Source organism: Rattus rattus, chromosome 3 (assembly GCF_011064425.1).
Source record: "Rattus rattus isolate New Zealand chromosome 3, Rrattus_CSIRO_v1, whole genome shotgun sequence".
Taxonomy (NCBI): domain Eukaryota; kingdom Metazoa; phylum Chordata; class Mammalia; order Rodentia; family Muridae; genus Rattus; species Rattus rattus.
In genome coordinates this window covers 37,266,271-37,288,221 of record NC_046156.1, presented here as the reverse complement: position 1 = coordinate 37,288,221, position 21,951 = coordinate 37,266,271, and the positions used below count along the sequence as shown (strand labels likewise).

The following is a 21,951-nucleotide window of genomic DNA, read 5'->3' as shown; positions in this document are numbered from 1 at the left end:
TGAAACTTTAAAAAGTTAATTCTCTTTAACGTGACATGGACTCTATTGAGTAACATTTAAGAATTTGATGGGTTGATGACAGTTAAGCACATTATTATTTAATCTATGACACCCAATGGTATTGGCATTTGTTGGACTATGGATTAAATTATTTAAAAAAAAAAATCATACAAGTTGAAATGTGGAATGTACTTTAACACGTGTTCTGAATTAAATCAAACAATGTTTCAGAATAGTTAATGTTGGTATAGTATACAGATCAGCACACAGGGCTTACCATCTTCATCGACCACTGAATAGTTCAATGGAAAACAGAAAGAAATGGTAAATTATTCACATGAAATCATAATACAGAAGATGCAATAACCTATATTTTTACAATATTAAAATAAATTCTATACAATTTACAATCCAAACAATTATGCCAGAAAAAAAATATTAAGCACATTTGGGAAAGCAAATTACTTGCACACACACGCAAAAGAAAAAAAAAAAAGAAGAAAAAAAAGAAAGCACACACTGATAATGGGCAGATATTTTCTAAATTTACTAAAACTCGAAAGTACATCGTCCTACCATTATGTTTTCTTTGAATGAGAATTTTATGGCGGTCTATTCTGATCATTCATTTTCAGAAGCACTGATATTTGAAATGTGCTAACTGAAAAAGATCTAACGCTAGCCATTCAAGGAAATTTCTGAAATCTTTAAAAACCAGAATATCCTTCTCATTGCATTCCAGAAAACATCATTCCTGAAGTTTCATAATCCAAACACTATTTTGGATTTAAATATATCAATGTTAGATAAGGGCAACATTCTTAAGGTGTTGTTTTTGAAAAACAAAAATAACAAATGAGGTGCCCAGTATCAAATTCTCATTATATGTTATTAAACACAAGGTATAGGTTGAGTTTTCTATTTTTTAGGTTTTATTATGAAATCATCATGCCTGAAAAATAGCTCTAAATGTATAACTTTACCTTGGCAACCTGACTCCAGATTTACCCTTTCAGAAGACGAGGCATGAGCAGAGTTTGAAGAGATCAACTATTGGTGCTCTTATAAATAACATATCACATACCATTGTGACAACAGAATTCTGCAAGTGGCATAGAATGGATCACACACGACCATACACACAAGTGCACATACACACAATGGTCTAGAATATGCATCAAGCTTTAAAAATCTTCACACTCATCACAATTAGCTAGTCTTAAAATGTCCTCACTTAGGGGGCCTGGGACACACATCAGTGCTAGACCACCTGCCTCCCACGTGCAAGGCCATGGGGATGGGGTCAATCCTCAGTATCCCTCATTAAAAAAAAGTTCCTGTTTTCTAAATCATAATTTAAGGAAAGATAATACATGTCAGATAAAATTTTCACATAAACTATTTAAAGAAATTTAATAAATATCTAGCAAAAATATCTACCCTTTATCTCTGATGAGTTGGCCATGTTTATTAATGATCATGACAAAAAGATGACAATTGCTACCCATTGTCTTCCTAACTACACTTAACATTCTTTAGACTTCAGTATTGAAATAGGAAAAAATCAGTTTATTTTGCTATCACAAAATTCACAGTGAGAAAAACAGGTAATTAAGAAAAGATATCCATAGAATTCTTAAACACTAACAAAATTGTATATGACAAGGAATAAAACAATTAACTGAGTTGCCTTATCTTTTATAGTAATTTTCACTACTGAGTGATATTACTTTCCTAATTTATATTTTAATCTTTTAGAAAAAAATAGAATTATAGCTGAAATATCAAATGTTTCTATTTTAGCTTATCTAGTTTTACTAAGTAGAAAATAAATTTAAAGTCACTGAAAAAGTTCTCTATAAGAAGAATATAAATATTGGTTTTAATACATGTTCAATGTAAAATTATCAGATTTTCATATAGAAAGTTTACAAATTAGAAAATGTCATATAACTACTACATCTTAAGGTAGTACAAAATACTGGAGAACTAACATTAAGTAAAGGAATGAAAATAATTAGGTGTGTTTCATCTTAAAATAGGCCAAAACCCCAGGAACTGTATTCTGAACTCTGTCGGATTATGTATAATTAAAACATAAACATGAACTCCTATTATAAGCAAGGTAATTCCATTATTTTAAAAAGGAGTATCTAGGGTTGGGGGTTGGGCGCAGGGATAAAGGCCTTGCCTAGCAAGTGCAAGGCCTTGGGTTCAATCCCCAGCCCCAAAAAAAAAAAAAAAAAAAAAAAAAAGGAGTATCTATGAAAACAAAAGAAAGTAGTTATGGAGATAAAAATGCTAATTTGTGTATTAAGCAGTCAAGTTTAGGTGTATTTCCCAAACACCCACTTAGAACTTGAGACCACAGAGAGCAATTATAGAACCTTATCCCTTGGAATAGATCCAGTGGCACAATTGTCAAACTGAAAAACATGGTTCTGATGTAACATTTTTCACATCCTTAAGGATGAGACTGCATACAACAGTTTGTCTTTAAAAGTAAACATATGTACATTATATGTATGTGTTTTAGAGAACCTGCTTAGGAAACACAATATCCAACAAGACAGAAGCAGCTTCTGAACTGAAGGTACAACTCAGCGGCTAGAAACTCTCCCAAGACCTTCATAGTAAGCTCAGTGGACTGAAAAAATCCATGTAAATCCACATAAAAAACAGTTCTTTAAAGGTTACTTTCTTTGTGGAATTCTTGAGTGGAAAGAAAACATCTCTAGTATCAATTTTCAAATATTATCTAGTAAATTTTGAAAGATCAATCAAAATATAAAAATTTCAATCCCAAAGATAAGCACTTTCCTCTCTGTTCTGTCCTCTAATCTTCTAGTTAATTACTATGGCAACTAAGACATGGAGGGAGATTTCAGTTTTTCAGAATTATAAAAACAATGTGTGACGATTTAAAGCAACATATGAAAATAAGCCTAATAATGGGTTACCTAACAATTTTTAAGTGCTGCAGTTGCAAAATTCTAACTGCAAATTGTTCAATAAGAATGCTACACATTTAAGATTCTCTCTCCAGACCTTATAGTTCTAAAATGCATTAAATTTACCATGTAATTAAGTTTACTATGTATCTCTATGAGAAGCAACTTAAAAATTCTACCTCATAATTAAGGCAAAAGACACGGCAAATTAAGTCTCTCACACAAGAATACAAAGTGACAGCCAGGGTGCTTGTCCACAAAACAAACTTATCTGTGAGCAACTTTCCTTCCTAAGGGTCGTGAATTGCCCACACAGTTAGGAAAGCTGAGAGGTAAAAGGGTAGTTGAAGGAAATGCTGATACACTGGGTTGGTCTGTTATTACTGCCATCTGGGAAGTTTGTCACGTTGTCTTAATAGTTTAGAATAAAAAAATGTGATCTTGCCCTAAACAAGTACATTTTGTTCTTCGGGTGTCTAAAATCTACTTTAACTTTGGGAATGGCTACTGAACGGAAAGGAAAGAGCACACTGTTCATATGTCACTGTTAACAATCTGATGCTATATACGGTTATCACACCTGTCTTTCAAATGACCAAGCTGCTATGAATTCACCTAAGCTGCAGCTGTATAATTAAGAGCATTACCTAAAACTCAGATATGAAAGTGCAAAGTTAGCGGGCTAGAAGTAGCATAATGACAGAGTGTTTCATGTACACATAGACCCAGGTTCCATCTTCAGAACCAAGAAAAACAAAGATTAATCCTATTAGCACAATGACATACCATTCCTTAGTACTGTAACGGTCATTGCTAAAAGGCACTGCATTTGAACTTTTCTAGTCTATACACTTCCATTTGCAGAGGACTATCAGGAATACTAGATGTCTAAGGCTGGTCACTCTAAAAAGAGTAAAAGGAAAATCCAGTAAAAAGGTTTATATTTAGTTTAAGAAAATGAAGCTTTATAATTTAATAATACTTTCTAGTATTTAATTTGACATAAGATTCTGTATTTAATATACTTATCTTCTTTTTATACTTTTACTTTCTTGCTTTGGGAGATATCATTTCTCTGTATAACTAAGACTGGTTTTAAACTTCAAATTCTATTCTGCCTTAGCTTTCCAGGTGCTGGAATTATAAAATTGTATTTCACTCACATCGGCTTTGTATTTTTTTTTATTAAGGTATTAGAAATTATATTTTATGCATCTAAAAGTAAGTAGGGTATAAAAATCAAGCTTGACATCTTACTGTCAACAAAACAAGATTTTATAAAATTGGTAGGTGAAGTCAGCATCAGTGACAAATCACTACAAGAGCAACTCCAGTGACAAATTACTGAAAGTCTTAAAAATGTAAATACATTACGAGACAATGGTGGACATATGATTTCACATAAACAAAAAAAGCTAAAATATGACTGTACCCAGCACCCTCTTTATAATACCATTTTTTTATGGTTGAACATTTCAAATGTTATAAAGAGGAGTTGATTTTTACTTGAGGGCATCTATACTTAATTCTGAGGTGATTTTAAACTGTGTCTTTATAGGAGAGCCTTATAATGAGGGTGGAGAGTATTGAAAAGCCACACTACACACACAATTAGGCCATCATGCATTTCAACCCATTATTAAACTTACCCCTCTTTTGAGGCTTCTGAAAGAAGGAATTCTGGGCTTCCCTGTTTTTATTTCATTCATACAATAATGCACGGGCTCAATGGAGAGTGTGAGAAACTGGGACCCATTAGGAGGACTGGATGTGAATAAACTAGTAGGGGTTAAGGGTGGGGACTGTGGCTAATATGGAAATAAAGAAAGGAATCAATAAGCCAAATGTGCATAGGTTTTTGTCCTAAATGAAAATTCTATTTCTGGCAACATATTTTCACAAAATACACTTTAAATAAAGTTTTCTATGAAAATAGAGAGTAAACATAGTTTTGCTAAAGCTATTATCTTTTAAAAGTCAGTTACTTTTAAACAATACCATTTTACTGCTTTAACAAACTGACAGATTAAAATATAGAGTATATACCGATTATGTTAGAGAGAACAATATAACCTAGACTAACAAATGTTTTCTGGATTTTAGCATGCTAGCATCATGACGAATTCTATACAGGTTATATTTAACTTGTACCTGTCAAGAGATAAAGGCATCAACTACAGTTATAGTTATCACACAAAATACTTCCAAAACTATCTGATTACCATAAGTAGGCAAAAAGCTTCCCATCACGCCCTAGCTTTCCTCAGGCCATCTCCTTGGAAACAAGCACTGGGATCCTCATCTTTCTAAGGTCTCACCGCCCAACCTGTTCACTGCACAGTATTATTAAAAGCATAGGTAAAGCCTGAGTTACCAATAAATGTGTTTTTAAGGATACCAGCAGTTACATAATTTGAGTTCAGTTTTATATACTTTCATATGCCAAGTTCTAAGTACTAAATTAAATAAGCGCACTTTAAAAATGACAGTGTATGAGACAGAAGGAATACAGCTCTCCTTGCTGGTCCACCAGAATCACTGAATTGACAAGAAAGGCAAAGCACTGCTCTGCTTCCTTTGCTCATGTGTTCAGCTGTTGTTTGTTTAGCTTCCAAAAATTAACAGTACGTCAAAATCTGGAGTTTGACAAGAAGAGCAAGATTCTCTTAGTGAACTAGAGGTTCCTAAAAGCTTAAGTCAATCAAGAACACTAAGCCCTTCTCATCAAAATCACATGTGGATAATAAAAGGTTGTAGTAGTGTGAGCGATAATTGTAATTTGACACTGCTAATCAGTGAGTTTAATCATTTGTCCCAACTAAGACTCTCCACTGCAGTAAGTAGTAACAGTAAAATACTGCCTTAGAATTCTGACACTTCAGATATTAAAATTTAGTTAATATTCTTCCACATTAAGTGCTCAAGGTACAAGACTTTTCTAATTAGTGAAAGATCAATTGAATCATTGAAGCTGACTGAAATTATTCCTCTATTTAGTCACAAATTATTATCCATTCAATGTCTTTTTCAACTTGCTAAGAAGAGTTTGATTAGTGTATCGGGACTTTATAATTTTTTACCTTTGGCTTCTTTCCAAAGAGCCACAGTTTGCCCTTGGCCTTCCCTGCTGTGGACTTGGAATCCATCTTGCCACCCTCCTGTTTGGAGGCACTGATGGTCCCATCAGAAACCGTCCTGTAAATGTGCTGACTATAATCTTCAAATGGAAAGTCTCCTGGGGGTTCAAAGCCAGACTTGAACGAGTCTACTACCATTTGAGAGTCCTGTACATAAGAAACAACTTTGTTAACAGTACATTACCTTTCAAAAAAAATTAAAGTTTAAAGAAAAAGTTCTACAGTAATCACCAAAGGCTTAAAGAAAATCCTTTCTCCCTGAATGTTGGAATAAGCATTCAATATATCAATCCCAAGTGAAAAAATACAACACACATACAGACACACTTTGAAACTCCCAACTAAAGAAACTAAAAGGCCTTTTCCTTTTTGTTAAATTTGGGGATTCAGTTAGTTACAGATAGGCTCTTTGCTAGCACTGACTGAATGACTTGCTGTGAAGACTAAAGTACATGACACACATCTGACACTCTCCCAATATTACTTCTTTTTCTTGTTTTCCACTTGGAATGTCAGAGTCTACTTGCCCATGCTTCTTTGTAACTCAGTCAGCATTTACTGAGAAATAACCAGATCCAAGACTATGCTACCCTTTGGCTAAGCTGTGACGTTTCTATGTTCTCAAGAACAAGACTGGGCTGTGTCCTTGCCTCCTGATGCCCTCCCCTCTTCCTCCTCCTTATGATCACTATTCTACACTATATTTCTTGATCAGCTCAAGCATCAACTCTTGCATTCAAGACTGACTACACAGATCGATGTGACAACATGAGATCAATCTAATCACATCCCTCTTTAAATTTTCATTAGAATAGCATAATAATAATAATTTAAACACATAGTTTAAAGGTTATAATCTTGGATTAGAAAAAAATAATGGAAAGGAGAGGGCTGCAAGTTTATATAAAGAATAAGAATTAGAGTTGAAGCTCTTGTAGGAGTCTAACTCACGCAAGGCCTTCTCATACAGAGTATAGTGAGAAGCAAGGGCTCCTCACATTACTCCTTTCCTGAACCACTTCTCATACAGAGTACAGTGAGAAGCAAGAGTTCCTTATGTTACTTTATTCCTTTCCTGAACCACTTCACTGACTCAGATGCACAGCCCCACGCACGCACCAATTCGGAGACGACTGCACAGTACTTACTCTTCTCTCATCAACTGATTTTGCTGCAAGAATCATTCCTTCTAGACATTTCGAGATGATGGGGATAACTTTGCGTTCTGAGTCTGCAAACCCTCTGTAACATTCACTGAGTTTAATTGTCCTTCGTTCATCCATTTCTTGTAGTTGCTAATAATTCAGAATTCAAACAAGGAGGGAAATTAAATTTTCTATTCTGAAGGAGAACAATTAGTGACCAACCCCAAAATATTTCTTCTGTATTAACTTTTATTTTTAGATCTTTCAATGGTGCTATATAGACTTAACAATTCTTATACTCTATTATTTAATTAGTTAAATAATAAAAAGAGGAGAATATAAGGTTTTTAATACTGATATTAAAAATCATCTAAAATTACATAATTGGCAACCAGGTCTCTTCTCCATACCTCACTCACCCTTTTCTTTTGAATCAGGGTAGTTTTATGCTTTCAGGAAACACTCCATTTAAACACCAAACTCTAGCATTAATCCTTGCCTGTCCCTCCCTGCCCCCAAAGCAACTGTCCATAAGTCTAAGATGTAGTCCTTAAACTGGTTCAGAGGGCGTGAGTAAGACCTAGCTGATGAAGGATCACAGTTGATGGCACACAAACAGGTACCCAGACCTTAGTACAGTTTATAGCTCAGAGCTGAGAGCATAAAAGGCAAACAGTAAGTCACGTCACCAAAGCAGCACATGTGTAAAATCCCCCATGTCCAAAATCACTATGGGAAATGTGCTGAGACAGGTGCAGTCAGTAAAAGTCATCTTTGCATACTTGTTCTCAGCCAGCACTGGCCTTTCTCCTCACCTCGTCAAACTCTACGTCAGATCACTTTTTGGTGTTACTTTCTAAAGTCTGGAGACTTATTTTGAGACCTTGGTTTTTTGTTTGTTTGACCACTAAATGACTAGACTGCCCTAAGCAAGCTCCAAAGTGGCTCCCAAACACGAGTGGTAATTCACTTATCAGGTGCATTTTTGTTCCCTAAGTAGTGCCACAGGGAGCTGCACTATTAGGAGGTGTGGCCTTGTTGGAGTAGGTGTGGCCTTGTTGGAGTAGGTGTGGCCTTGTTGGAGTAGGTGTGGCCTTGTTGGAGTAGGTGTGGCCTTGTTAGAGTAGGTGTGGCCTTGTTAGAGTAGGTGTGGCCTTATTGGAGTAAGTCTGTCACAGGCTCTGAAGGCATATATATGTTTAAATTCCACCCAGTGTGGAAATTAGTCTCCTCGCTGCCTTCAGATCCAGATGTAGAATTTCTAGCTCCTCCAGTACCAAATCTGCCTTCAGGCTGCCATGCTTCCCACCACGATATTGGACTGGACCTCTGAATCTGTAAGCTAATCCCAATGAAATATTTGCCTTTATAAGAGTTACCTTGGTCATGGTGTCTCTTCACAGCAATAAAACCCCAAACTGAGACAATAACACTAAAATAAACATATAGAAAAGTCTGTGGTTCAAAAATAAGGACATCTACTTTTCACATACAATTAGAATAAAATTTACCACTGGTGAATTTCGTTAACTAGTGAACTTAGAAATACTCAGATTTCTAAGATTTACTATGTGAGCTGGGGACTGGAGGTGTATCACAGTGCAAATGCTTTCTTACATCATGTAAAATCCTAGGTCTCATTTCCAAACTAAAAAAATTTTTCTAACTTAAAATTAACTCTTGGGCTAGGCATGGTGGTACATGTCTCTAATCCCAGTCAGGGGCAGGGGTAGGTTTCTGTGAGCTCAGGTCAACCAGGGAACAGACACAGTGAAGCCTTGTCTCAAAACTCCTTTGAAGTCAACTGGAGTGCCCTCACCTTGTAAATCTGAGGAATCACCACGTAGAAATGCTTGTGCTGCTCCCCGTTGAAGTTCTGCAGCTGCGCGGCGTATTCGTTTTTATTCTCGTCAGCCATGTGCGTGCGGAGGTTCAGCTGCTGCTTGGCCTACAGACAAAAATGGTCCAAATGATTGCCAAAAACAAAGTAATTCATTTTTCTGAAAACTATATCAAATCTAGACTTTGTCAACAGACAGCCGACAGCTAATGCTGTCATATCTTACACAGTCTCCTATGACAACAACCCCCACCCCATAATAGTTCTCTTCTTTTCAATAATCTAGATAGTCTACTTATAATATTCACACAGAAAATAATAAATGATGTTATACCTTGAACAGTACATTTTTAAACAGAAGGAAACTAGAATTATTTCTGATTATAAAAAGTAGTGAAACATTTCTTTGCCCTATTAGAATTATGAAACTAAAATCATAATACATATAAATGATTAAAATATATTTTGAGCACTGAAATACTCAACAGTGTTTCAATCTCTGTAAAACCAGAGCTACTTATTTAAAATAGTTCTGCATAAGTCAAAGGAATATTATCTTCACTGACAAGAATATAAGTAAGACTGTTAGTTCTAATACAATGAGGATAAGCTAAACAAACTCCCTAGCTGACTGTGCTGGTTTGAATATACTTGGCACAGGGCACTATTAGGAGGTGTGACCTTGTTGGAGGAAGTGTATCATTATGGGCGTGGGCTTTAAGATCCTCATCCTAGCTCCCTGGAAGCCAGTCTTCTCCTGTCTGTCTTTGGATGAAGATGTAGAACTCTCAGCTCCTCCAGCCCCATGTGTGCCTGGATGCTGCCAAGATCTCACCTTGATGATAATAGACGAAACTTCTCTGAACCTATAAGCCAGCCCCAATTAAATGTTGTCCTTATAAGAGGTGCCTTGGTCACAGCAGTAAAACCCTAACTAAGACACTGATCTAAAATAGGAAATAAACAAAATAAGTATTGGCTCCCCGGATTCAACACTGCAAACCAGCAGTCTCACATAGACATAAGGCTGAGGCCAGAGGGTCAGAGTAGCAGCGCAACCTGGGCACAACATAGCAAAAAGAGAGGAAGAGAGGGAGGGTGGGAAGAAGTGCGAGTGCCTTGTGTGCTATGTACACATCAGGGCTATAAATTACACAGCACACTGGGTATTAATAAGTCCCACTATTTTTTTTTCCCTTTCTTTTGCTAAGGATTGAACATAAAGGCTTTACCCTTGCTGACAAGTGCTCTGGCGTGATCCTCATTCCCAGCCCTATCTATCTCTCACTTACTCTTAGGATGCTAACTTTTACAGATACAGTTACTTAGCTTCTCACACTAGTCTATAACTACACCTTGTTAACTCAGAAATAAACTGACTATGGAAGCAGGGTAGCCAAGACCATAGATAAGTCACAAACCTTATTTCATAAAAGGCACATTAGAAGTTCCTGCAAGTAAATACTGTAAGAACTAAAGACTATGAACCAAAACACAAAGTACTTCTACAGAGAAAAAAGTGAAACAAGCAAAACCTGAGGTTCCAGCCTGGAATGATTCCTCACACTCATCTCTCTTCTCCTTCTCCAATAAACCACAAAGTGGGACAAAGATTCTGAGTCCTAGCCTCAAGTCCTCCTCAACTGTCATGGGGAACTCGTCCAGGTCCCAGCTACTGGCTGTGAATTCCCTGGGCTAGGATGGAGGTTTCAGCAGGGTATATAAAGGAATGAGGGCACAAGCTCAGACAATTATAGATTTCAAATAACTGAACATTAAACCATGAATGCTGAAGTTCTGAAAAAGTTAGGACAAATTAACTAGGAGCCATATTATATCTATGTTTCAAGATGCTTAGTGAATATGCAAAGCTAATCCCTGTGGACAAATTGAAGATGTTAAATGTGAGTCCACTAAACAAGTAACTTTAAATTGCCTGTGACATAAATTTGAATAACCATTATTTGATAATGACTCAAAGAAGTGTTTAAAAGAGAATGTCAACCTTTGAGGCGTGTCCCATGTACAATATAGTGATGTTACTCACAATACTATCAAGTAACACGTTATTCAATTATTAATATGGCATAATGTTGAAAAGGAAATTATATAATCAAAATTAGGATATAAAAACTTAAACAGCAGGATCAAAGCTAGTAATGGATAAAGGTGCCCATACAAACTTCAGATACAGGCTAAGTCATGAGAGGCACATCTTCATACCAACACACATGTAAAGACAAGGATTCCAGATAATCATGAACTCAGTAGGAGTCAGTTCACACAACACGGTTACTAGACCATAAACACTCAGGCCATATTAGCAAGAACTTAGTGCTCAGACAAGGGAGGTAATAAAAATCAGAACTGATCAGACCACACATATTACAGCCAGTTTCAGAATTATTATTCAAAACAATTATTTAAAATGTATTTGATATTTGTTTATGTAACTCAAAATGTTAAGGAGAGTACAGCCTATCTAAGGAAATAATAAAGAAGGGGGAGAGGGGTTAACTGCACTCTATCAATTAACAAAGGACACTAAGGAACAGCAGTTACAAGACCAACTCGACTATCAGACCTAGCAGCAGGTTACACTCCAGGCTAGCCAGCTCAGAGTCAGTGACAAGACTTTCACTGAGCAATAGGTGACAAGGTGACAGTTCGGTGCTATGCTCTGTAGAGCTGCTGAGGTACACTGGTCACACCCAACTGCACACTTTATGGCTCTCTCTTGGTCTTTTTACTCAGTTTAGGAATAGGGAAGAAAAGAATCCTAGTAGCCAGTTTCTCCTGAGCATTATGACTGCAACTAAGGCATTAAGTTATCGTTTTTCCTTCTCAGACCAAGTAGGCAACATCTGCATATTTTAGATTTAGATACAATAATGATGCAAAAGGTGTGCCTTCTTTCCATGCATGCAATATGTGGTTATCAAAGTAGGATTATTGACTGTATGCAATGAATATGCACCGGTAATCATATTTTTTAAAAGCAAGTTTAGGTTTCTTACCTTTTCAACATCTGCCTTGGTTGCATTTGTATCATTATCCAGTCTTTCATAACTCTGCTGTGCTTTCTCGGCCTCTCTACATTCTCTTTCAAATTTCTTTTTACTCTGTAAAGAAAATTTTAACTTATTTGTGAAGTAGCTTAAATGTTACCAGTGTGTATTATATAAAAATGAACTAAACAATGTATGTAAAATGTGTCCAAATTTGGAAAGTTAAATATAAGTTACTATAACCAACTTATATTGATTCTAATATTTCTATCTTAAATATCAGTTATTAGTTACTGACAATAAAGAAAAATAACAGGAACATGACCAATACTGAAAACATCTAAATCTCTGTCCATAACAAGGGAACTGTGTTATAAATGAGTCTTCATTGGTTGGCTCTGCTGTTGCTTCCATGCTCTTTTTTATAGGAGCTCAACACAGTTAACATGGAAATATCCCTTCAAAGTGGTTTTATGTTGTTTTTGTCAGATATCTCAGGAATATTATCAGCAGGGAGACAAGACTACTTGTTTTTGTGTTGAGTTTTTCCTTAAACCAACAGAAACAGGGTTTTCTTATGTGGTCCAAGCTGGCCTGGAATCCACTTGTGTAGTTGAACCAACCTGTCCTGAACATTTCATCTTCCTGCCTCAACCTCAGAGTACTAGGGTACGTGTGTCACCACATCCAAGTTTTATCTAATTCTAATACTATTACTTTTAAAAAGCTATTCATGATGGATCAGCAGTTAAGAGTGCTTGTAGCTCTTGTCAAGGACCTGGGTTGGTTCGCAGTATCTACAAGACTGACTTGTGGTCCAGTAACTCCAGTTCCAGGGAATGACACCCCTTTCTGGCCTCCAAGGGCACTGGGCACACACATACGCACATAAAAACATACACAGAAAGTCATATATTCATAGAATTCACAAAAATATACTCATTCATAAAAAATAAAAAATTTAAAAGCTATTTACAACTGAGGTATGATATATTCACGTACACACAAGTTTGATTTTCAATATACACTTACTGTTAATTCAACCCAAATTATTTAAATCTATCAAATTTTGTTCTCTGTTTTCATTTTCTCCTAAATTTCTGACCTGTATAAGTTTGAACTCAGACCAGCTATCTCAGTAGACAGCGGTTTCCTTGGGGTCTCCCTTCCCTACACTCTAAGGATGCCTTGGGATACATTAGGCTCACTATCATTCTGCGGGATCACATTTAGCAGTAGCTTTCAAGGTCTGTAAAGCATTAATTTCTGAGGTGAGAACTGTGTTTATTGTCACCACCCATCCCATCCCCTCCCCTCCCAGGCCACCGTGTCCAGGCTTTCTGAATCCCATGCCACTGGGACAGCTCTTCACCACCACTTTTAAGTGGTTAAGAATGAAGTCAGAAACAGTTTCCTTCAGAAACTTCAAAGTACTATTCTATTATTGTCTGGTTTGCATCTAAGTAGGCTGAGATATGCCTAATCCTATTCTAATTCCTGATTCATTGTCAAAGGCGTGTTTGTTTGTTTGTTTGTTTGTTTTTTGTGGCATCATTTTGGTGCTGAGACTAAATCTCTCTCTCTTAGGTGTTTGGAACCTCTCCTAGGAGTTTTGAGACGTCACACACGTAAGCGCTTCAGGAGAGGCTACAGCATGTGTTTATATATTACTTAAGCGTGTGTGCACTTGCTGAGGTGGAGGTGAATGCGCAGGAGTCAGCTATCCCCGTCCACCCCTGGTTACAGTCAGCACTGGGACCGAGTGCTGAGCCACCTTGGCAGCTCCTATGAGGATACGTGCTGACGGCTCACAGCACTGGATGCTGGCAAATCTTTCCTCCAGAAATGCAGGACTCTACATTTAAGGCATGTTTTTCCTTGACTTACTTTTAGCCATTTTTTAAATGAATATTATTTTGAAAAGAAACTGCTAAATGAAATTTTCTAATTTTATTATGTTGTTTTGTATTTGAAACCTCTTATTTACTTTCTAAAAGGTGTCTTCAATTTTGTCTTTTCCTCATGGACTTTTCATTTCTCCCTATATGATGTTCTTCTTGTTATTTACACCCTCAATTTTAATAGTATCTACCTTATTTCCATGGATATAGCATCTCCTCTATTCCACAGAGAAAATTAATCCCAGCTTTGGTTATTCTTATTTTTAAGCTTTTTACCTTTCATAGTTGCTGTTTCTTCTAAGTTGTTTTTTCTTATATATATTATTGTGGTCTCTGATCTGATATTTTCTTTCACTGTCTGGGAATCATTGTCTGTGTGTTCTTATTTTAAACTTCCATTAAATACACTCTAGGTAGGGCTGGCTAACCCTGGTCTTTCCCTCTGGAGTGAAACAGCCAGGTAGTTTCCTTGGAAAAACCCTGTGTAATTCCCAGATTCTGTGATTCAAGTTTGTAAGAATCCCCAGAGAGAGCCTCTATTAAGTCTGTGTCTGGAAAAATGCTTTATGATCTGTGTTCTGAGAACTTCTCAGAAAAGAAAGCAGAAGACTTGAGTATTTTGTATTTATACAATCCACTGTGGTCCAGTGGCTATGGGTTAATAATTTTGACACAAATTGAGGCTAGTTACAAACAAGTGGTTTTTTTTTTTTGTTTTTGTTTTTGTTTTTATTATGTATCTCTTTTTCTTTTTTGTGGAAAAAAACATACTTTTCTTGGAACAGCAAAGTAATCACAAGTACAAAAGAATTAAAACTCTTCCTTTCCCCATGTATAATTATGCACTATAGAAAATGACATCTAGTCCCTATTCCTCCGTAGCAGAACCTGCCTTTCAATACAGAGGCTGTTAATAACTGGCTTGCTGTCCCAAGTCTCCCCACGGGCTCATCAAAGGCACCTAGGAGGAAGTCTGCTGGGGTTTTCTGCCAGTTTTATGTCCTTCATTAAAAAAGAGCAGTGAGAAAAGAAATGTTCCCTTTTCCTGGACCCTGGTGCAGCACAGCTGAAGACGAGGAACCAGCACGCTGCGGTGAAGTAAGCACAGAGGACATGTGGCCCTAGTGACCTCACCCCACCACTGACTACAAGAGCTGCTGCTTCTGAGCTGCATTCCTAGGAAACTTTAAGCTGTCACCTGGAGCCTCCTGACTGCTACATGGAGCATCTAACATTAATCTCCCTAGGTTCTGACCACTCCATCCAGATCTCCTTCACAGCCACTCTTCTGCCTCCCTTTTAAATGCCACTGTTCACCCTGGGAGAAGTGACGTCTTCCAACTTCTTCCTTCAACTGGTTCAAGTTCCTCATTCCCTAGTTTGTTATAGCTCCTTTCAGTTAGTTCAGACACAGTAGACTTCTATAACTTGGTTTTGACTAAAAAGAAAAAGAATTAGGAAATATGATTCTGTATTTGTTTCTATATATTAAATATAAATTACATCGATCTCTTTCACTGGATTCCAGGCTCTACAAAAAATAAAAGCCATGTCATGTTTTCTTACGAACATACAGAGACTAGTGCATGTAAAGGGCTGACTAGGGTTGAATTTACTTCATAATATTGTTAATGATTTGAAAAAAATACATTATTTGAAATACTTGACCTTTGTAATGGTTCTGTCTTACTTATAACCTCTGTATCTTTTCCTAATAACTGCCAATTGTTCTAAAGGTGAGTCGGCACATACTGTAAACAGATTTATGTCAACTCCCATTTCTAGAGGAACGAATACCCCCTGAGCATAGGAGTGTGTTATTCTGTGCAAATGAAAATAGACACACGCTCTCTCATACTTATTAGATGGCAGATACTAAGGATGCCACTGACAGTAATTTAAATTTTAATAACTAAAAATCCTCCCTTAAAGTCTTGGTGAAAGCAATTATAAAGAAAATGAAAACAGACTACTAATATACCTAAGAACTCTAAATCAGCACTAGTGATTAAAAATCACTTAAATAGAAATAGAATCTAAGTTTTAAATATTCATTTTAACAGGAAACCATAAAAACATAGCAAATACATGCATGAGCTTTCAAGGATGTACACAGTATGAAGAGACGCCAGAGGGCCTGGCATGAACTTGACATTTTCAGTCTCCAAGCCTCTGACAACCACAACTAGACAAATTAAATACACACAAACACACAACTTTCTTCAGCACAATAAAGACTATAGAACTATTGTAAAAATGTTAGCAAAGAGCCAAGCACATGGCAATCTGAACATTTAAAAAGTCTAACTTATTCTCCAGCATATCCAGTAAAGAAGACTACAGTGTCTATGTGGACACCTTGTTTATATATAACAAAACCTTTAAAATTCACATCAGAAAGGACCTTAGGGGAATTTTAAGTAGACAGTATGTTTTTTAAGTCTGTTCTGTAAGTTCTTTTTCTGCAATTAGAAGCTTATGTAACTAACTACTTGACTACTGAGCTAGAAGAAACACTTCCTGTAAGGAAATCCTTGCTCTTCTCTACTCATATGCTAAAGAGGTCAGGAGAAATCCAGTCCTTAAAAACATTCAAAAACCACAATCTTATAGTTCTCTCCTCTCAGGCAAATAGTCTCCCAAGATAACTGTTTCCTAATTCTCCAAACCCCACTTATTAGATAAATATCTCTAGTATTTATCAGAATACAAAGCCTAGAGAATTTGTCCCACTATTTACATAGGAAAAAAGGAAGAAGAAATGAGCTCAACCCTCCATTTATATTTCTTGGTTATTATACAACAAAACAAATGGCAGATTAATAATAACTCACCTATTACACAGCCTACAGAATAAGACCCTGACACACCCTCTGGGGGTGGTGGTGGGGGGGTCAGGTGGGAAATGTACTTGCTGCCAAACCTACTACACTGAGAAACATGAGACTCAGAAGTAAAGCTTAGTGGGGTTTAAGGTAAGTCAGTCTGTGCATTTCTGATTAACCATGAAAACACTGTTACTCACATTATCCATCTGTTTCCAACACATGTCAAGATATTGTTGAGCTTTTCGTCCTTCTTGAAGATGCTGAAGTTTATATCCATCAGCAAATGAACAAACAAAAATAATTACATTTACATACTAAGAAAATTCCAACAGCCTCAAAAGCTCTTAACTTTATTTTCAAAGTGATAAAATATATATATGCATATGTAATTATGCATCTTTAGACTTAGGAAGAGAGTAAAAAACTTACTTAAAATACATCTTATAGGTTACTTTAATACTTTTTAAATAACCTTTAAAACAGGCATACTATTAAAGAAAATAATGATCATCCTCATAGGACTTTTCTATTAAAAGTCAGGTAACAAGTAATACATATTTTAGGTTTGCAAGCCAAACAGTGTTCAGTCTACACAATGAAAAGTAGCCATAGGAAATATCACACTCAATGAATGCAAACTAAATTTTATGGACACTGAAATTCAAGTTTTATAAAATTCTACATGTCACAGAATATTTACGTTTTAATTCTTTTTCAATCACCTAAATATATCAAGTATTGTTAGTTATAGGATCTAGAAAACAAAAATAAGTGATAGGTTGTATTTGGTCTGTGGACTGTATGTTGCCAAACTCTTAAATTCAGATTATAAAGTGGTAACCATATCTTAGTTTTTCTGTTTTCCTGAAAGTATTTTTCACAGTATATTCTCATCTTACAATTTTTAACTAAAGGAAATTTAGTAATATAAAAACTAGTTTTAAAACCAGTTTTAGTTCTAAAAAGAAATATAATTATTTTCTGAAACCATTTCATAAGACTGTTGTAATTAGATAAAAATTATAGATATTACCATTTTTCTTTCCGTTTTCAGGTCATGGGCATATCTCATTAGTTCACCATATACTCTGTGTGCCATTTCTTCTGCTACTACCTCTCGCTGTCCTGCATAGTCGTTTAACTCATTAAGGATGTTAAAAAAGGCGATACATGAAGTAAACCTGGCAAAACATATTAAAAATAATGAGATTTACTTTTGCTTCCATTACAGTTTTTTGGTGAGATAATTTTGGTGTCTAAAGGTTGGTAAGCTTTAATATACTCAACCTAATCCCAGCTACTGGTTCTAAATTAACTACGTATGGGGAAAAACCTGCATTAAGCTCAAGTTGAACATGTTTAAGGATCTTTACATAGCCTTTAATTTATAATAACAGGATATTTGGGGTCAAAATACAATAAGAATACTACCTGCAGGCTCTTTGGACATAGTGGACTCTTTAGGTTGCCAACTGACTGGCCTGAGCTTGGGAATCACTTGGGTGGATTCCTAGGCTTGGAGCTGAACCTGTTGCAGAGATGATGTGCTTGTTCTCGAGGACAGAACCTGCCAATCATACCACTCAAGTGCATCTTGATAGCGGAGCTACAGAACTTTGCTATCAGCTCTGGATACAGCTGCCTGTATGCCTGCCCACATCCTGAATGGAAATGTACCATTATGGTTGGCACCAAAGAGGGATAAAGGGGGCAAAAATAAGGGTAAAAATGTGTGTGAAGGGAAGGAGAGAAACAAAGAAAATTACTGTGTTAAAATGTATATATCTACTTGGAACACACCAAGGAACATTCTTAAACTGAGGGCTCAGACAGGGCTGGCTCCCATAAGAATGCTAAGAACCAATAACATATACAAAAAGCTTTGAATTTAATCCCATTTAATTTCTACAGTTTACAACCACCTGCATATTAAGATCTCCAAAAAGAAATTTCTCATCTTTTATTCAGGATTCAAAAATTATTCCCCAAATTTCATCATTTTTCATTATCCTGAAAAGCAAATCTATTAAATTTATTAAATTATCTGTCCTCAAAAAAAGATAAATAGTAGTTTCTTCTTTTTTATAAATATCGTGATTTTTTTATTAAAACTTTAAAGAAAACTCAATGAGATTATGACAGTCTATTTTACAAAGTAATGAAGTGTACATGTGATGTCCTGAGCACTGTTGACGTGCAATGACAACAGGTAGATTTACCTTGGCTCTTCATCTTTGGATGAGCGTTTGGGACAGTACTTCTTAACCAAATTTCTAGAGGAAGAAAAGTTTTGATTTCATAAATACTTTTCAAATAAAAGGTTTTAGCCTAAAATTGACCAATTTCATTACTGATTTAAGAAAAGACTATTGTATATAAAACACTAAGAACAACAACATGGTCATCTTCAAACATTAACATAATAATACATGATCACTATTTACATTTTGTTCTTTTTTTTTTTTTTTTTTTTTCTTTTTTTTTTTTCGAGCTGGGGACCGAACCCAGGGCCTTGCACTTCCTAGGCAAGCCGCCTACCACTGAGCTAAATCCCAACCCCATTTTGTTCTTAAAATATTAACACTATTTCTGTTCATGGTATTATAATTACAATTAGATTATGTATAAACTAAAAGGAATAATATGAAAACAATATTCAGGATATGAAACTGAGTGATGAAACAAAGAGACATTTCAAAGAAATACCATCACTCTCTTTGCTTGACAAATCAGATATTTTAATAGTAACTGAGGCAAAATCTAAACAGACGTTGACTAAGGGGATAAAAAGCAGCTGGCCTCCACCCTCTACCATGCTATTCCTCTATGAAAATCATGTGACTCAGTCCCCATTTTAAGGTGTGGGACCTCTTCTATGCTAAAAAATGTTCACCCAGCACCCGCACCCCCTTGTCCTATAGCTTCCCTTTCTTTAGGCAAATAATCACATTCTAACTTATGACTGACTATATGTGTGTACATTCCCATCTATCCATAACATTCTTATATTAGAATACTACCTTATTTCATACATATGAAAAAGCTATATGCCAGCACAGAGACTTTGGAGGTAGACTGGGATATATGGGCTTGAATCCTGGTTAAATGATGTTTATATGACCCACAGCAATTTACACTAATTTCTCTGTTCCTCATATTCCTATATGGTGTCAACAGTGCCTACTCCATAGATTTCTGAGAAGTTACTGAGATAAAACATTGCCCACAGTGCTTTATATATAATGGGTTTGCTTTATAATATATGGACCACTGATGGTAGATTTTTGGAAACGTGTGTAGGTGAGTGCAGGTGCACACCTGTGTTGCTCCCTTCCTTCCAGCTCGTTTGACAGACAAGCTTTTGTTCACCATGGGATGCCATGTCCAGTTAACATCAGCTCTGGGAATTCAAACTCAGGTTTTCACACTTGAATAACAAGCACTTTACCCACTGAACCATCTCTCCACCCTGACAGACTTTTTAAAGAGAAATTTTGTGTCTGCTAAATCAAAAATTAAAAAGACAAGGCCTATATTTTTCAAAAAAATCTCTTAAGATATTTTCTGGTATTTAATTTATATTGTATTTCCCAAAAGTCTAAGAATACAATGGCATGAAAACTAAGAAGAAACTAGCCTATCATCATGATTTAAACATAGTCATTCAATTATTTTCAGCACAAATTAATTTCACTTATAATTCAGCTTACTGAGTCCACAAATAGTTACGTGCTATGTATCAGCTGCTATGCCAGCTCCCGGAGTGCTGGAAATGAAAGAGATGCCTTCCTGAAATAAGGCGGCTGCATACCAGTACTTAGGAAGTATAGCACGGCAAGGCCTGTGATAGAGTACAGAGAAGGTGCAATGACAGAAAAGCCACCTCCAATGGAGGGGAAAATGGAGAAAGTTCAGTGCCTGTCATCAAGAAAACCAGTCATCATTGGAAAGTACAGGTTGAAAGTACCAGGACTTACGTGTGATTTTAATCAAAATATGAATATTTAAGAAATGATGAGTCTTATTTCTGTTGCTATGATAAAACACCCTGAAAAATTACTAGGAGAGAAAGGGTTTATTCAGTTTACAACTGCAGGTCCTGTCAAGCTGGGAACTTGCAGCAGTTAGACAATCACAATCAAGAGCAAAGAGATCACGGAGCACAGCACTCATCTCAACCCTACTATCATACAGTCCAAGACCCAAACTCAGGAGATGATGCCACCCACCATGGCCAGGCCTTCTTGCCTCAACTAATGTAATAAGACAACCCCCACATCAAACCACTGAGACTCACTTCTCAGGGAATTCCAGATTGTGTCAAGTTGACAATTGAAACTAACCATCACCATATTTTCACTCACTCTCACTCACACACACAATTTCTAAACAACTATACAAGCTCATGCACAAACATTTTAATAAATAATATTACTGATCTAGACTGGTAAAATATAGATATTTCTAAACAGTATTATGTGAAAAGACTACACAGCTCTTAAAACAGCTTTTTGTAAAGAGGAAAGGTTAAAATTTCCAATTCTCTGACAATTTGTGTAAAGAACTAAATAGAAATTAGGAAATTGGAAAGCCCTGAGGGGGAATTCTAAATACAGTGAGCAGAGAGCAAGAAGCAAGAAGGAAATTCATGAAGAACTCTAAGTGGGCTCTATGTTGCTGGCACATCAAAAATGAACCAGAGAATGTTTGGCACCAAGGTAGAAAGGAAAAAGAGGAACATAGGAAAAATCCTACTCATATTAATGAACACTTATACTCTTAACTATGGTCAAATACCAGAAACATAACCGAAACTCCCTGTAGTGCCTAGATTAATTTCACAGTTCACCTAAATACCAGCAAAGATATTAAGTGCTAATCATTTATTTCAGGTATCAGAGCAACAGAAGAGTCCTAACCATCAAACTAGTAGTTATGCAAAACCTACAGTCATTCTGAAAGGGAACCCAAAAAGGGAAGATATGAGAAAGAGATGACAAATCTAGGGGTTAATTATATAAGCAAATCCAGAGAAACAAAAATAGATAAGTAGTTGCCCAAACCAGGAAAAAGAGGAAATTACTAGGGATGGGTACAAAGTTTATTTTTGTGATGATAAAAATGTTCTAAAATTACAGGGC

General features: G+C 36.1%; 1 protein-coding gene across 4 annotated transcripts in view; it reads right to left on the bottom strand.

The window, feature by feature from the left end:
- Fnbp1l (formin binding protein 1 like) overlaps nucleotides 1-21,951 on the bottom strand; it is a 98,840-nt gene that overhangs the window by 13,243 nt on the left and 63,646 nt on the right. For 2 of the 4 annotated variants that reach the window (XM_032897380.1, XM_032897381.1), the window contains exons 3-11: nucleotides 19,030-19,083; nucleotides 17,844-17,991; nucleotides 17,008-17,070; nucleotides 12,091-12,195; nucleotides 9,053-9,181; nucleotides 7,237-7,383; nucleotides 6,032-6,235; nucleotides 4,601-4,759; nucleotides 278-292 (exon numbers count right to left, since the gene is read on the bottom strand). In XM_032897380.1, the coding sequence (XP_032753271.1) occupies nucleotides 278-292; nucleotides 4,601-4,759; nucleotides 6,032-6,235; nucleotides 7,237-7,383; nucleotides 9,053-9,181; nucleotides 12,091-12,195; nucleotides 17,008-17,070; nucleotides 17,844-17,991; nucleotides 19,030-19,083 (1,024 nt within the window). The remainder of the gene's footprint in view (nucleotides 1-277; nucleotides 293-4,600; nucleotides 4,760-6,031; nucleotides 6,236-7,236; nucleotides 7,384-9,052; nucleotides 9,182-12,090; nucleotides 12,196-17,007; nucleotides 17,071-17,843; nucleotides 17,992-19,029; nucleotides 19,084-21,951) is intronic. The other 2 variants (XM_032897382.1, XM_032897384.1) reach the window with 2 other exon arrangements.